Source organism: Colobus angolensis, unplaced genomic scaffold, assembly GCF_000951035.1.
Source record: "Colobus angolensis palliatus isolate OR3802 unplaced genomic scaffold, Cang.pa_1.0 Scaffold35, whole genome shotgun sequence".
Taxonomy (NCBI): domain Eukaryota; kingdom Metazoa; phylum Chordata; class Mammalia; order Primates; family Cercopithecidae; genus Colobus; species Colobus angolensis.
This window is the reverse complement of record NW_012116821.1, coordinates 11,133,825-11,148,934: the sequence shown is the minus strand read 5'-3', so window position 1 is coordinate 11,148,934 and position 15,110 is coordinate 11,133,825. Positions and strand designations below refer to the sequence as shown.

The window sequence follows — 15,110 nt, the reverse complement described above, 5'->3', positions numbered from 1 at the left end:
AGAAAATGTGGCACATATACACCATGGAATACTATGCAGCCATAAAAAAGGATGAGTTCATGTCCTTTGTAGGGACATGGATGAAGCTGGAAACCATCACTCTGAGCAAACTACTGCAAGGACAGAAAACCAAACACTGCATGTTCTCACTCATAGGTGGGAAATGAACAATGACAACACTTGGACATAGGATAGGGAACATCACACACCGGGGCCTGTCATGGGGTGGGGGAAGTGGGGAGGGATAGCATTAGGAGATATACCTAATGTAAATGACGAGTTAAGGGGTGCAGCACACCAACATGGCACATGTATACACATGTAACAAACCTGCACGTTGTGCAAATGTACCTTAGAACTTAAAAGTATAATAAAAAAGACATATAAAAAAAAAAATTCAAGTTCCAACGAACAAAAAACAACAGGAAAGTGTACGTTATTGTCTGCCACCAAATTCTGAAGCGTTAACCTTAGCCATAAATACATACTGCACATCATAAGCTCATTCAGAATAAGGAATGTGGCTGGATTCACAAAAGTCTAGCTAGAAAATCTGAAAAAGAGTCCAAAGTACAGGCCCTCACAGGGCCAGATGTTTTAAACGAGAGCTCTTGAAATTCTTTTGCTCTCCTGAAATCTTGTTCTACAGGGCTTTGGTAGAGAAATAAATCAAGAGAAAAGGTATTTCAGTTGAACAATGGGGCTGATTTTTGCTACTCACAAATTAGAACACTGTTGATTTAAATGGAAAACAGGAAAATTACTTTTTAAAAAGAAACATGATTTAACTCTTTAACCATTTCACTTTTTGGCTACCTTCTCTGAGGTTCTTTTGTCTATAAAGTGGCATTATTCACTCTGAAGCCAAAACAATTTTCAATTCCCAAACCTCTCTACATTCAAATGTTAAAATTACTTTTTATAAACCTGCTTCTTAGTGGGGACTGATTCATTTATTGAGTGAAGATTAGTTTAAAATAAATTATCTTATGCTTTTCCTAGAGCAGTCATACTTTTATTACTTTCTTTGAAAAATCATCAACTAAACTATATTAACTACTTTTCATAGAAAATGCTGTGCAAGCTCTCTGATAATGGCAGCTAAAGTGCTTTTATACTTTACAAAAACTCTAAGGGCTGGACATGTCACGACAACAAATGCTAGGAGTGGTCAGGCACTGAGGCTGCAGGTCGCACAGGCTGCTGTTGTCCTGAACGACTTCCTTCTGTCTCAGTCTGCCACATGATTAACAGTTAGAATACAGGCGTGGGAGTCAAACTGACATGGATCCAAGTGTTTAAATGGCATTAGGAAAGCCAGTTGGCCTCACCAGCCTCAGTTTCCTGGGGATAATAATTCATGCTCCTCAGAAGCTGTTGAGAAGACTGAATGAAATGCACTACATTTGTAACTCAGAACCTGACACATAGGAAATGTTACATAAACAGTATTAACTATTATTCCAAGTAACACCAGTGTTCAAGTGACAAAAGTAAACTGAACATGTTTTAAAATTAGTATAAATACTCATTTTATCATTAGTATTTTGTCTTTTACATAGAACTTCCTATTTTGGGTCTTGTTTTTATACTGTCTTTCGACGTCCCAATTCTTTTTCGTTTTCCCGCATCCCCACTTGGACACGCAGATTTCCTACCAACTCCCTGTCTTCTCTCTGAGGCCCTCTTCCCTTGTTCCCTTGTTGGTTTGCTTTTAGCACTCAGATGACTTTGCTAAGCTTTGGACAGCTCCTTTGCTTAAAGCTTCTCGAATGTTTATCTCCCCTTTTCCACTGTATGCCCAAAGAATGTTCAGCCCTACCAGGCAAGAACAAAAGAGTCAATATCATCTCTGCTACCTAAAAACAAGAGCTGCATTAGTCAGAGATGGTGAAATGACCAATCTACATGTCTGCTAAATACCACATTTCCTTTTATGGTTATGTGTTATCATGTAATGCAAATTTAATTCCTAATGCAGGAAAAAGCCAATTTTCTTTGACACGAAAGCGTTAAAATAAAAATATGGTAGGTACTGAATACTTTATCAATCTAAAACGATCAAACTTTTAGCAAAAAAAAGGAAAAAGCACAGACAGGTTAGTGAAAGTCTGGGCAAATCCCAGGTAAGCTTTTATTTCCTTACAGAAATCAGCATGTCACTACCATCCACCTTTTCTCCCTAAACTCCTCATAAATGCTGTGACATGAGCAAAGACCGCTCTGGGCCTATCTTAAGGATGCCTATATTGAAGGAGGTTGTTAAGTTACTAACAACAAAGATTTCAGACTTATGGGATCTTTTCACCTAACAATCACTTCTTAAGAATTCTATTAAAAACCTCTGATACAATTAATTTTAAATGTAGGTTGGGCGCAGTGGCTCATGCTTGTAATCCCCGCACTTTGGGAGGCTGAGGCAAACGGATCACCTGAGGTCAGGGGTTCATGAAAAGCCTGGCCAACATGGCGAAACCCCATTTCTACTAAAAATACAAAATTAGCCGGCTGTGGTGGTGGGCACCTGTAATCCCAGCTACTCGAGAGGCTGAGGCAGGAGAATCACTTGAACCCAGCAGGCAGAAGTTGCAGAAAAAAAAAAAATGTATTCAGGACAGGGACTAATGGTAAGTTCCTTTTTTGCTGCTATCATCCTATAAAGCAGGGAATAAAGTACCTGACTTTCTACTGGAAAGTTAAAGAACCAAAAAGAAAAGAAAATGACAAAAAGAAAGAAAACAGAAGAGAGAGGATGCCTGAGCCTGAATCTGTGCACTGGGCCACAACACTTCAGACACCCCCTCGAACTGATGATATCCACATCTTACCATCCAGCAGATGGGGAGCACTTGAAGGGCAAGGGCCACTACGTGTCATTACAAGTGCTCAACACAGTGCCTGGCACAGGGTAGGACGTTAATACAGGTCTAATTCATAACTAAATATGTGATTTAGGTACTCCTACATTTTAGACTGAACCTTACAAACAGCTGTTTATAATGTAGACAACAAAAGTAACCAAAGTCAAATTTTAAAGAAGTTATTAGTATCTTCTGCTTTTGTAATAAAAATATTTAGAAATATATCCCTGAGTTAAATGTATTTATATTTTTAAGGCATAAACTTCCTTAAGTTTTCATGTAAATTTTTTAAAGTCCACATACTTGAGAAAAAAGAGAGCTCTTAGCCCTGACACTTACCCATACTGCAAAAAATATTCAAAAATTTATTCTGAATTTTGTCTAGGTAACTAAAGTATATAAGGCAACTTTTTATATATTCAAAATAGGGCCAGGCACAGTGGCTTGCACCTGTAATCTCAGCACTTTGGGAGGCTGAGGCAGGAGGACTGCTTGAGCCCATGTGTTTGAAACCAGCCTAGGTAGGCAATATAGTGAGACTCCATCTCTATTTTATATTTAAATAAAGTAAATAAATAAAATAGGGTTATAGCAAACTTAGGAAACACAGTATATACATACTTCAAAAGAAATAATATTGATTAGAAAGGCATAGAAAATATAAGAAAATCCAGACAAATTATTTTCTTGTAAGGTTCAGGATAATTAATTTCAATAAATCTGTGGGCATGAATCATATCAAGAATCACAGGAGTCAAGACTCAGCTGTCTTTTTCTACTGCAGAACTAAAAAATGTCATGCTAGCCTGGTGTCTTTAATGATACCTTGAGACTTCTTCACTTTTGATGTCAAGCAAAAGAGTAAGAGAAGCAAAAATCTTCTGCTCACACAATATACAGGAATGAAAAAAAGAACCCATCATTCTCAGGGCTTAACAAAGGACAAAAATTTAATGAAAAAAAAATTTAGGAAGCCACAGGGATAAAGATTCAAAACGCTCAGAAGTCAGTAACAGTTACAGAGGGAGGGCGGCTTATCAAGCAAGGCCACCTGAGCACAAGGATCCCTAAAGGGACACATCATTTGAGACAAGCTGGTACACATCTGCTGTGAGTCCAATAGGGACTGTTCTAGGTGCCGGCAACTCCATGGGGAACAAGACAGGCAACATCTCTAATCTCATGCAGCTCACGGATCCTCACACAAAGTGTTTTTGTATGGAGAGAAAAGGAAATCAGAATGGAGGAAAGGAGGAGAAGGGGCAACTCTGGAGAGAAAGGTATCTATCAAAAGTACAAGGAAGGCCGGGAGCAGTGGCTCATGCCTGTAATCCCAGCACTCTGGGAGGCCGAGGCAGGTCAGGAGGTCAGGAGATCGAGACCAGCCTTGCCAACATGGTGAAACCCCATCTCTATGAAAAATACAAAAACTAGCCAGGCATGGTGGCGTGCGCCTATAGTCACAGCTACTCGGGAGGCTGAGGCAGGAGAATCACTTGAACCTGGCAGGTGGAGGTTGCAGTGAGGAGATCGCGCCACTGCACTCCTGTCTGGGCAACAGAGCGAGACTCAATCTCAAAAAAAAAAAAAATACAAGGAAGCCCGGTAGCCCCTGACAGGGACCTCTCTTCTCTCAAAGCAAGAAAGTAGTAGTAACTCCACACATTTCTCTGGTAAACCAGTGGAGAAGAGGAGGTGACTCTTTTGAGAGGATCTGCTTAGCTGTTCTGAAGAGCTGAAAAATTATCATATATAAGCTTCTAAAGCCCAGATGACAGGCCTAATTCCATTTCTATACAGTGATGCATGAGGTGAGTCATGGAAATTACCTGTTCAGAAAAGCTAAGAAGGAGCAATTGCCAGACTCAACTGCAGTTACTGGGTAAAGGATGTGATCCACAGCTTGCAACAAACGTGTTCATATTCTTAAGTGAAAATACTGCAAATGTAAATGGCAGAAATGAGGTTCTCCAAAGAGAGGTAGAGAACAACAGAGACAGCACTCCCATAACGCAGCAAAAGAACAGAAGTCCATACTTATTTGACAAAATGAATCCAGTTTTAATTCATACAGATCTCACTTAACTTTCAAGTTGCTAAGATATTTTCTATCCTGCTATTTTAGTTTTTTCTCCCTATGTGCTATTAAAAAGATATTAAATTGCCATTGGCCTTTTTTGGGGGGCTTTTTGTGCTCTCATTTCAAATGCACATGGACAGGTTTTCTTGGGAGACACAGATGATGGCAATGTGACATGAGCCACCTAAGTGAAATTCTTTAGTCCTCAAAAAAGACATTCGAGTGGTGTTTTAAATATATAAATAATTAATTTATACAAAAAAGGTGATAATTCCCCTAGCTTTAAGGGAAAACAGATTAAAATCCTAGCAGAAAGGCTTTCAGATATCAAAAGGGGTACAGATTTTAGTAAAATAATATTTGAGGTTTCACAACATGGATTGAGTTTTCAGGCACCAGTTGTTCAGGTCTAAATCATCGAACATTCAAGTTATCTAGTGCATTTAGCATTTTAAGTTAAATGTTAATTATTCTATTTTTAGTGTAAAGAGGATAACAAAATTGGCGAAACACGTTAAAAAAAGAAAAAAAGCAAAAAAGATCCTAGGAGTTAGTCATGGTCACCAACCGGGCATACAGACCCCTGAATTTTCAATTACCAACCTGCACGATGAGACATGTTCTCTCACAGTCTCCTCTTTTGTGATTATGAACCTGGCTTTGCAGAAACAAGTTAATTTGAAAATCTGTATTTAGAGCAGCTTTGAATCTGAAGATAAAAGACTTTGTTTTTTGTTTTGGTGTCCTCAATCTAGTTTTCTAAGCTACCTAAAACTAAAGTACAGTGATTCTAAATATTCCTCTTTCAGTCAAGAAACAAAGAAAAAAAGAAGGAATACTTGAGAACCCACTGTATGCCAGAAACCCTGCTAAGTTCTTTTCTTTGCATTTTCATTATTCCTCACAATTCCCTATGAAGTAGATATTATTTCCTTATTTGCAGACATGGAAATATTAAAGAAGAGAGAAAAAAAACACTTTACCAGGGTAACCAGTTATTTAGTGGCGGAGCTGAGATTAACATTCAAATCTGATTTGAAAGGCTATGGTTATTATACCAATATATCCAACTGTAATTAACAAGAACCATTGCTTTTTAACTTAATGATCCCTATCTCAATCTGCTATGTCTCCTCTTTTATAGACTAAATTTACTTAATCTTTTCAATAGTAAAACAATCACACACAATACTTGTTTCTCTGAATAGTCATAATCATCAATGATTCACAATGAAACCAGTGATCGATTAAAAAGCAAACAAACAAGAGTTCTCTAATCCTGTCCTGTACAATTGATTTTTGAACCTAAGAGTGAAAACTGGTATCTACTTGGTGAATAACTGCAACTGTCGAGAACTTTCAGAATCCCAGAATCACCATTCAAAAGAATAATTACTCTGAAGTTTATGTTATCCACAAATGTAATGCTAGCAAAGCAATAATCAGAAAAAAGATAACAGGCTCAGTGCTACACCTGGAACCTAGCAGCTACCACTGGAGAATGCTGATCCAATTCATCAGTATGCAGCTCAACAGCTTCAGTTCCACCTATCCTTTGTTATTCTCTTCATATTCTGCTTTCTGGTCCACAGGATATGCCATACTTTGCCAAATGCATCAGTGAAGCCCTAATACTGACACATCAGGTTAGTACCACTGGACTTGTTTGTTCCACATGGTTTTCCATGAGCTTAGTGTGATGGTCTTTTTGCTATCAACTTGGCTAGGCTAGTGTCCCTCGTTAATCAATCAAACACGAATATAGATGTTGCTGTGAAAGTATTTTGTAGATGGGATTAAGGCCCATAATCCACCGACTTTAATGAAGAGAGGTTATCCTGGATAATCTGAGTGGGCCTGACTCAATCATTTGGAAGGCCTTAAGAGCAGAGCTGAGGCTTCCCTGGAGCTCTGAATGGATCATGGCCACTCAGACTTTCTTAGATGCTCCCCTTTTTTCTTCTTCATATTCATTCTTGGCTGCACTATCTAGAATTTGGTTTTTGAGAGCCTAGAGCACCTCTGTACCGTCTTTCTTTTGGAATCCCAATCTCCAGTACCCTCTTCTCTAAATGCTAACACTGCAATAATAAAATAACTGGGTTGCGGGGGAAAGATAGGGACTGAGAGGTTGGGGGGAAACAAAGAGGGTTTTCATGAGTTTTGCCAGCACTTGAAAGTTTTATTCAAAATATTATTATCCCTTATTAAAGTGGATATAGCAATAGCAGTCTGGTATATAAATATGTGGACAGAATTTTCTTCTCTATATTTGGAACATGTGTGCAGGATAACAGCACCATAATGTCTCATGTCACTCATTCATTCAGGCTCAATCTGAAAAGGTTTGCTCAGTTCTATGAAGACCTATGCTTGCAACTCAAGCGAACAATTCCTGGATGGTGGTTTGGCCTGACAGAGAATGCAAACACTGATGTGGCCGATGCTGATTTCTTGACACCAAGATGGATGTATCTCTTAATAGAAAAAAATACTCAGTTTTATTAAATGGATATATATTTAACTCTAGGAAAAAAGTTGCTGACTTCACCCTGCTATATGTATGAATGGTGCTCTGTAGTATCTAATGTTAGGATGCAGATCTTGCTCAGAGAAGTTTAAAAATGACGCAATGCTCAATCAGACAAATATTTTCGTATCACAATGTAACAAGATTAGAAACTAATGATGAGGTAAATACATTATTACAGAAATTTACTTAGTATTTTGAAAATCTAGGTCAATCCTCTCTAAAATATTATCTCTTTCGCATTAACTAGAAGATAATGTAATTAGCTTAGTGTCTGTCCTTATCGGGATGCCAGTACGTCTGATAGGATTTCTGGGTCTGGGAATTTTCAGCATAGTAAATTGTGCAGCTGAAAAGTTTTTGCGCTTGATGATAGTGCTGGTATGATAGAGACGATGGAAGAGAACAACATTTAAAATGAGCCATCTCCAGAATCTGTAACTGGCTGGTTCTATGCTTACCATGATATGTAAGGCTTTGGCAAACAAACACAGGCTGTTCTTTTCCTAAGTACTGAGGGCCACTCTACTGACTATGTTAATCTAGCCAATTCCCATTGGTCTAATAACCCTTGCCTGTGACAGTTTGCAACATTATGCCTTTTTTATTTTAAAGACAGGGTCTGGCTATGTTGCCCACGCTGGTCTCCAACTCCTGGCTCCAAGCTGACTTCCTGCCTCAGCCTCCTGAGTCCCTAGGATTGCAAGTATGATGCTACTATGCCCGGATGCACCATTAAATCTAAATAGTTATAGACCAAAAGGGTCAGCTTCTCCTTCACGCTCTTCATGTGCAATACTCACGGGATATTTTCACACTACGTGCAGAAAGTACAGCTAATCTCAATCTACAGAGAAAATGCTAAAGCCAACAGTTTCATTCCATTTTCCCTGATTTTATGGAACAGTACTAAAAGAAAAAAAAATCGGATGAACTGACAAGATGTGGTGGAATAGAAGGTCTTGGGAAATCAATTAATAGACCAAAATAATACTTTTTAAATGAAGTTTCTGGGAATAATTATCTGTGTCTGATAAAATAACTTACCAGTGATGCCATTGGATTCCTGCTGTAGGTCACAGTACCACAGTCGGTTTACTGGATCACATCCCTCCCTTATTGATAACAAGACATAGCGGCCATCATCAGATAACTAAAAAAGAAAAAAAAAATAGTGCAGGGGCTAATTAGAATATATTTGTATGAGAACATTATTGAATATTAAGTTAAAAAATTAAGGTTAATTTCCAAAGGCAGTGTCTCTGCCCCAAACTCATGATCTGATAAGTTATCTGAATAAAAAAATGAACATCAATTTTATATTTCACCCATAATCATAGTTTAACAAAACACAGTGAATTGTTTTAGTTGAAAATATCAGCAGAGGTAACTGAAAGTCGTAACTTCAATGTAATTTTTATTTTAATTTCTAGTCTATTCTTTAAACTGAAAATATGTAAAATCTATCATTTTGAATATAATATCCTTGACTTTAAAGTTTCCTCATGGGTTGCATAATTTAAAGTTCATTGTTCTCAGAAGAATTAGCAAAATGTGGCCAGATGCGGTGGTTCACGCCTGTAATCCCAGTACTTTGGGAGGCTGAGTGGGGGTGGATTACCTGAGGTCAGGAGTTCAAGATCAGCCTAGCCAACGTGGTGAAACCCTGTCTCTACTAAAAATATAAAAATTAGCCAGGCGTGGTGATGGGCGCCTGTAATCCAAGCTACTCGGGAGACTGAGGCAGAAGAATTGTTTGAACCCGGGAGACAGAGGTTGCAGTGAGCTGACACAGTGCCACTGCACTGCAGCCTGGGTGACAGAGTGAGACTCCATCTCAAAAAAAAAAGAAAAGAAAAGAAAAGAAAAGAAAAAGAAAAGAAAAGAATTAGCAAAATGGGTATAGATGCAAGAAATTCACTATGGTCCACACTGGTCACACTGACAAGTTTCTACTGAATAACTGCTTATGCATATTTTTAGTCCCTTCTACCGCAAGATCTCAGAAATGAAAGGCCTATGCTCAGAGACTTTCCTTGTTAGTATAAACAGCAAAAAGAATCCTAATAATCTAATACAAACAATATATTATTGTTTTGAGTTGACAAAATTGATACGTGGTATCAAACTACACATATTCTTTTGCAACTAAGTTTTTTCATTCAATGTAAGTTTTATCATTAGTCCATGTTGGTACATGCAAACCTAGTTCATTCATTTTAACTGCTGCACAGTATTACAATCTAGAAATATACCACCATTAGTTGATCCATCATCCTATCCATAAACATCTATATTATTTGTTTTCTTACTATTACAAATAATTGTTTAGAAAATTTCTGGAACATGTTTGTGACCTAAAATGCTTCCCTATATATATATATAACTAGAAGTAAAACTGCTCAGTGGTAGGACATGCACATATTCAACTTTATGAGATGTTGCCAAATTATTCTCCAAGGTGGTGGTACCAACTTACACTCTTACTTAGCAGTAATGTATGAGAGTTCCTGTTTTTCCATATCCTTATTATAAGAGTTAATTTTGTATGTCAACCTGGCTAGGCCACAGTGCCCAGACATTTGGATGTTAGTTTAGATGTTTCTGTGAAGTTTTTTTTTTGTTTTTTGTTGTTTTTTTTTTAAGATAAGATTACATTTAAGTGAGCAGACTTGGAGTAAAGCAGATCACCCTCCATAATGTGGGTGGGACTCATCCACTCAGTTCATGGCCTTGACAGAACACTGACCTCTGCTGAACAGGAGGGATCCAGCCAGCCAACAGCCTTTGGACTCAACTATAACTCTTCCTTGAGTCTCCAGCCTGTGGGCCTACCCTGCAGGGTTAGGACTTGCCAAGACTCCACAATCACATGAGCCAATTCCTTAAACAAATCCTCTCTATGTATATATACACATACACACACATCCTGTTAGCTCTTTTTCTCTGGTAAACCCTAATAGCTCTTATTCTTTCATTTGCTCCTTCAATAAACATTTGCTAAGCAGCTATTTTGTGCAAGACATTTTTCTAGGTGTTAAAGATACATCAATAAACACATCAGGAGAAAAAGTTACATCTATTAAGAGAGAAGAACACATAAATATGGAATTATGTAGTATATTATGATAAATGCCATGGAAAACATGAACAGGTGAATAAGGAGGACAGGATATGGTGGGCAGGTTGCAGTTTTTTTTGTGTGTGTGTGACGGAGTTTCACTCTCATTGTCCAGGCTGGAGTGCAGTGGCACTCCAACCTGCAATCTCTGCCTCCTGGGTTCCAGCGATTCTCCTGCCTCAGCCTCCTGAGTAGCTGGGATTACAGATGACCACCACCACGCCCAGCTAATTTTTGTATTTTTAGTATAGATGGAGTTTCACCAAGTTGGTCAGTCTGGTCTTAAACTTCTGACCTCAGGTGATCCACCCACCTTGGCCTCCCAAAGTGCTAGGATTATAGGCGTGAGCCACTGTGCCCAGCCAAGGCTATAGTTTTAAATATGGCAATCAAGGTAAACCCGATTAAGAAGACATCTTTCCACCGTTTTCTGACTTGCACTGTTTCCACTGGAAAGTCGGTGTCATTTCTTATCTTTCTTTCCCTATACGTAATGTGTGTTTTCTCCTCTGGCTGCTTTTAGTATTTTGTTATCTTCGGCTTTCTGAACATTGATTATTCTGTAATGGGCTTTGATGTAGTAACCTGCTTGAGATTAACTGAGCTTCTTGAATCTGTGGATTTCTGTATTTTATCAAATTTGTAACATTTTTGGCCATTTGTTCCTCATGTATGTATTTTTTGTCCCCTCACCCCTATTCTAGAACTTCAAATACATACTCTGTTACATAACTTGGTATATTCCACAGGTCAGTGAAACTGTGTTCATTTTTGTTTTAGTTTCTCTTTGTGGTTTAGTTTCGATTGTCCTGTCTTCAACTTTTACATTTTCTTTTATAGCATCTAAATTGCTATAAACAGATACTTTTTCATTTCAGAGTTTCATTTTTTATTTCTAGAAGAGTATGTGGTTCATTTTTATATTTTCTATTTCTTTGTTCATTATAGTAACACTTAGTAAAGATTTCTAAAAAGTATTTTTTTACGAGAGCTTTTTGTAAGTCCTTATATGTTAATTCTACTCTGGTATTTCTGGATCTGTTTTTACTGACTGTTTTTCCTCTTGGCTATAAGTCACATTTTTTTTTTTTTTTTTTTGCTTCTTCTTTAATAACTTTATTTATTTATTTTTTGACTGGATTCTAGACTTTTGAATGTTGTCAGGATTTATTTTCTGGTCTGTCTGTAAAACATTTTGCAGCAGTTAATTTGTTGCCAGATCAGCTTGATCCATTCTAGACTTGTTTTCAAAGGTTTGTTGGGTAAGGTATACAGCCCTACTGCTAAGGCATGGCCTCTCTGAGGTCTAATTGAATACCCTGGGTGTTCACAAAGTCTTTCCCCTCTGACTTGTCAGAATGTGAATGTCTCCCAGTTGTTTTAAACCTTTGGGAGTTGTCAGCTTACAGCCCCCTAGTAGTTCTTAGCTTGAATCATAAAGTCTTAGTCAGTCAGCGTACACGCTGCTTAACAGCCGAAAACATGAGGGGATTCCAAGGCAGATATCTGAAACTCTTAGTGGGCAGTTCCTCCTCTTGTTACTCTGCCCTGCAAATTCCAGTGTCTTCAGTTTCCCTGATTTCCAATCTTTGGATCCTTAGCTCAGTGAGACTACAATACTCTGAGCTCCTCCTCCTTGTGCCAGAGGCCAAAAAATACCTCCAGGCAGAAAGCTGGGGCAACTGTAGGACTTACCTCTTTCCTGGATCAGTCTAGGGCAGCCTATTGATCAATATCTGAAAACAGTTGCTTTGTCTATTTTGCATAATTTCCTAGCTGTGTACAGCAAGAGGACTAGTCCAGTACCAGTTATACCATCACGTCCAGAAGCAAAAATCTATCATTATGTTGATCTATCTCTTGAAAATGAATACAATTTGAACACATCTAGTCTTTAAAATCCAATCTAAAAATCTGTATTCCATATCCATTAATTTTTATTGCTGAGGTACTGGCTTCCACATTTTAAATTTTGAACCTTTTATTTATCTTGCTTTCCCCAGTGTCTTTCCTCTTTGTATTATATTTTTCCTTCTTTGATTTGGGAATTACACATTCTATTATCCTTAAGCTTTTAATACACATGACTAACTGTTCAGAATTTTGGTTCCACCTTATTTTTAAACCATCCTATATTAAGATTATCCACAACTTCACAATTATAATCTTATTAATATAATTGAAAGTAGCACCATTAATACTACTTTAAACTTTTGTTCTCTTGTCCTTTAAATAAAGACAGACTCTTTACAGCATAGTGTTTAAAGTCACTTTACATCAATCATAAATGATGGCTAATCCAGTTGTAGTGATTCAGTCATCAGAAAGATAGGGCAGTAAAATTCACTGCAAGAACCATACCAAACCTTCAATGACAGCTGTCTCAAGCACATCTAATGAGTTCTTCTCAGCATTTCTGGCTGTGCTAAATAGCTGTAGCAGTTTATACTTAATCTAAAGCAGGAAGTCCCAAGGTACATTGCTGTTATAATGCCAATTAAGTCAGTCCTCTTCATTATAATTCTCTTCATCACAATCTGGAGTTGCTCCATAGCCACTAAAATTTGCTAAACTGAAAACAACATTGAATTTTCAAATACTCAAAGTCTCAAGCCTCAAAATCATTTGTAAGTCACTGTTGCCCCAAAATGTACAGACTAAAAACATACCTTCTTCCACTTAAATTTAAACAACACACACTTAACGACAGCCCCACACTCAGATTATTTCAAGGCAATTTAAAAGATGAATTTTGGAAATCATTGAGAGGGGAAGACATAAATCCTGTTGATGTGGAGGGCATGTGACTATCAACAGAATCAAGTTATTTTCCTAAAAGCCAGATTTAAAAAAAGAAAAGTAGAAAAGGCAAGCCAAGAGCCCATCAGGTCTTCGTGGAACAGTTTGAATTCCGGTTCAACAATACTGGTTTTTTTTTTTTTTTCTTCTTTAGGCGATATGATATCCCAGCTAGAATAACTGTGCTTTCCAGAAGCAATTAATCTGATTTGCAAACACTGATTTTTTCTTTTGCAAAAACTGTAATAATATTAGCCTGACCAATTATGAAATAATTCCTAAATTTGTGCTTTCATGGCTTCCTTCTATTTTAAACCTATATTATTTTAAGCAAATATTCCTTAAGTAAAAACGACTTACCTTCATAAAAATCTACCATTTATGTAAATAAAACATTAGCAAAAACAAAATTAAAAGAATTACTATAAATGAAACATTTACATTATTGATATTAAATCTATTACTTGCATTCCTAACAATAACAATAAACATCAAGGCTAAAACTCTTTACCATTTTTATTAGTCAATTTTTAATATGTGGGTTACTTTGACAGTCTACTTCTGCAAAGTCATCTGTTGAATTATATCTAGAGTACTGGTTAAATATAATTAGAAAATGTTAAAAGAGAAGAAAGTACTAACATTTGCATTGATAAATGTATTTGGAAAGAGGAAAAAATCTAGATGTAGAGAGAGCATGGTATTCTACAGATGGGCTGAATAACAATTGGTCATTCACTGGTACTATGCCTTTCATTTTCCATAAGCAGACAAAAACCTGGGAGGTTATAAAAAAAAACAAAGCCAAAAGCCACAACCCCACGCTCCTTCTCTGGTGGCTGGCAGAAAGACATGTCTCCTGAAGGTGGGAGGAGCACTCATCTCCAGGCTTCAGGGAGTAATTCACTGGAACTCTTTATTGGCCAAGTTTCCTCAAATTTAACTTCTCTTTCCACCAGAGTAGAATCAAGGTCCTCAACGAAAGGAGAAAGTCACTCAGCTTGCTTTGGTTAAGGGTACTTGGATACGCCACTCGTCATTGTAAAATGGATCTTCTGGGTGGTCCAGCCCAGTTCTCCAAAAGAGCCAACTACCACTGCCTCAAGGGCAAAAAGCCTTTTCATAAAAGTGTATTCATGTGCCCAGTGTGGATGAGGTTGGACATAGCTACTATCACCAGAAGTGGCTGATCTTAATAGGAAAATCTTGGTCAACTTCCCATCCCCAGCCAACTTCTCATCTTCCATACCAAAGACACAATTTAACATGTGCCATTAACCACTGCAGTCCACTATTCAGGGCAGCCACAGCTGGGGTGTGTATTCCACCACTATTTATCAAGGGTCTACCAAGTGCTGGCTGCTGAACCAGACTCAGGCACACACAGATCAATAGGCTAGAACCTTCAAGAACTCATGCTCAGGTGGGAGAGACAGACACACTGCAGGATACAGACACACACAGAAAGAGCCATGTTGTAGAACATTAGTAGCAAGAAGTACAATGTATGATGGGAATGGCTGAGAGGGGCATCTACAGGGTGGTGAGCTGGATGGAAAAAATGAATTCTGAGAAGGCTTTGGGGAAGTGATGACCCCTAAGTGATTATTAAAGAAGTAGAATTCCATGGCCGGGCGCGGTGGCTCAAGCCTGTAATCCCAGCACTTTGGGAGGCCAAGACGGGCGGATCACGAGGTCAGGAGATCGAGACCATCCTGG

At 37.9% G+C, this 15,110-nt stretch overlaps 1 protein-coding gene across 1 annotated transcript in view; it reads right to left on the bottom strand.

The window, feature by feature from the left end:
* The window catches only part of PREP (prolyl endopeptidase), a 134,653-nt gene that overhangs the window by 74,502 nt on the left and 45,041 nt on the right, over nt 1-15,110 (bottom strand). Inside the window, exon 7 of the mRNA XM_011952868.1 lies at nt 8,519-8,624. Within this exon, the coding sequence (XP_011808258.1) occupies nt 8,519-8,624 (106 nt within the window). The remainder of the gene's footprint in view (nt 1-8,518; nt 8,625-15,110) is intronic.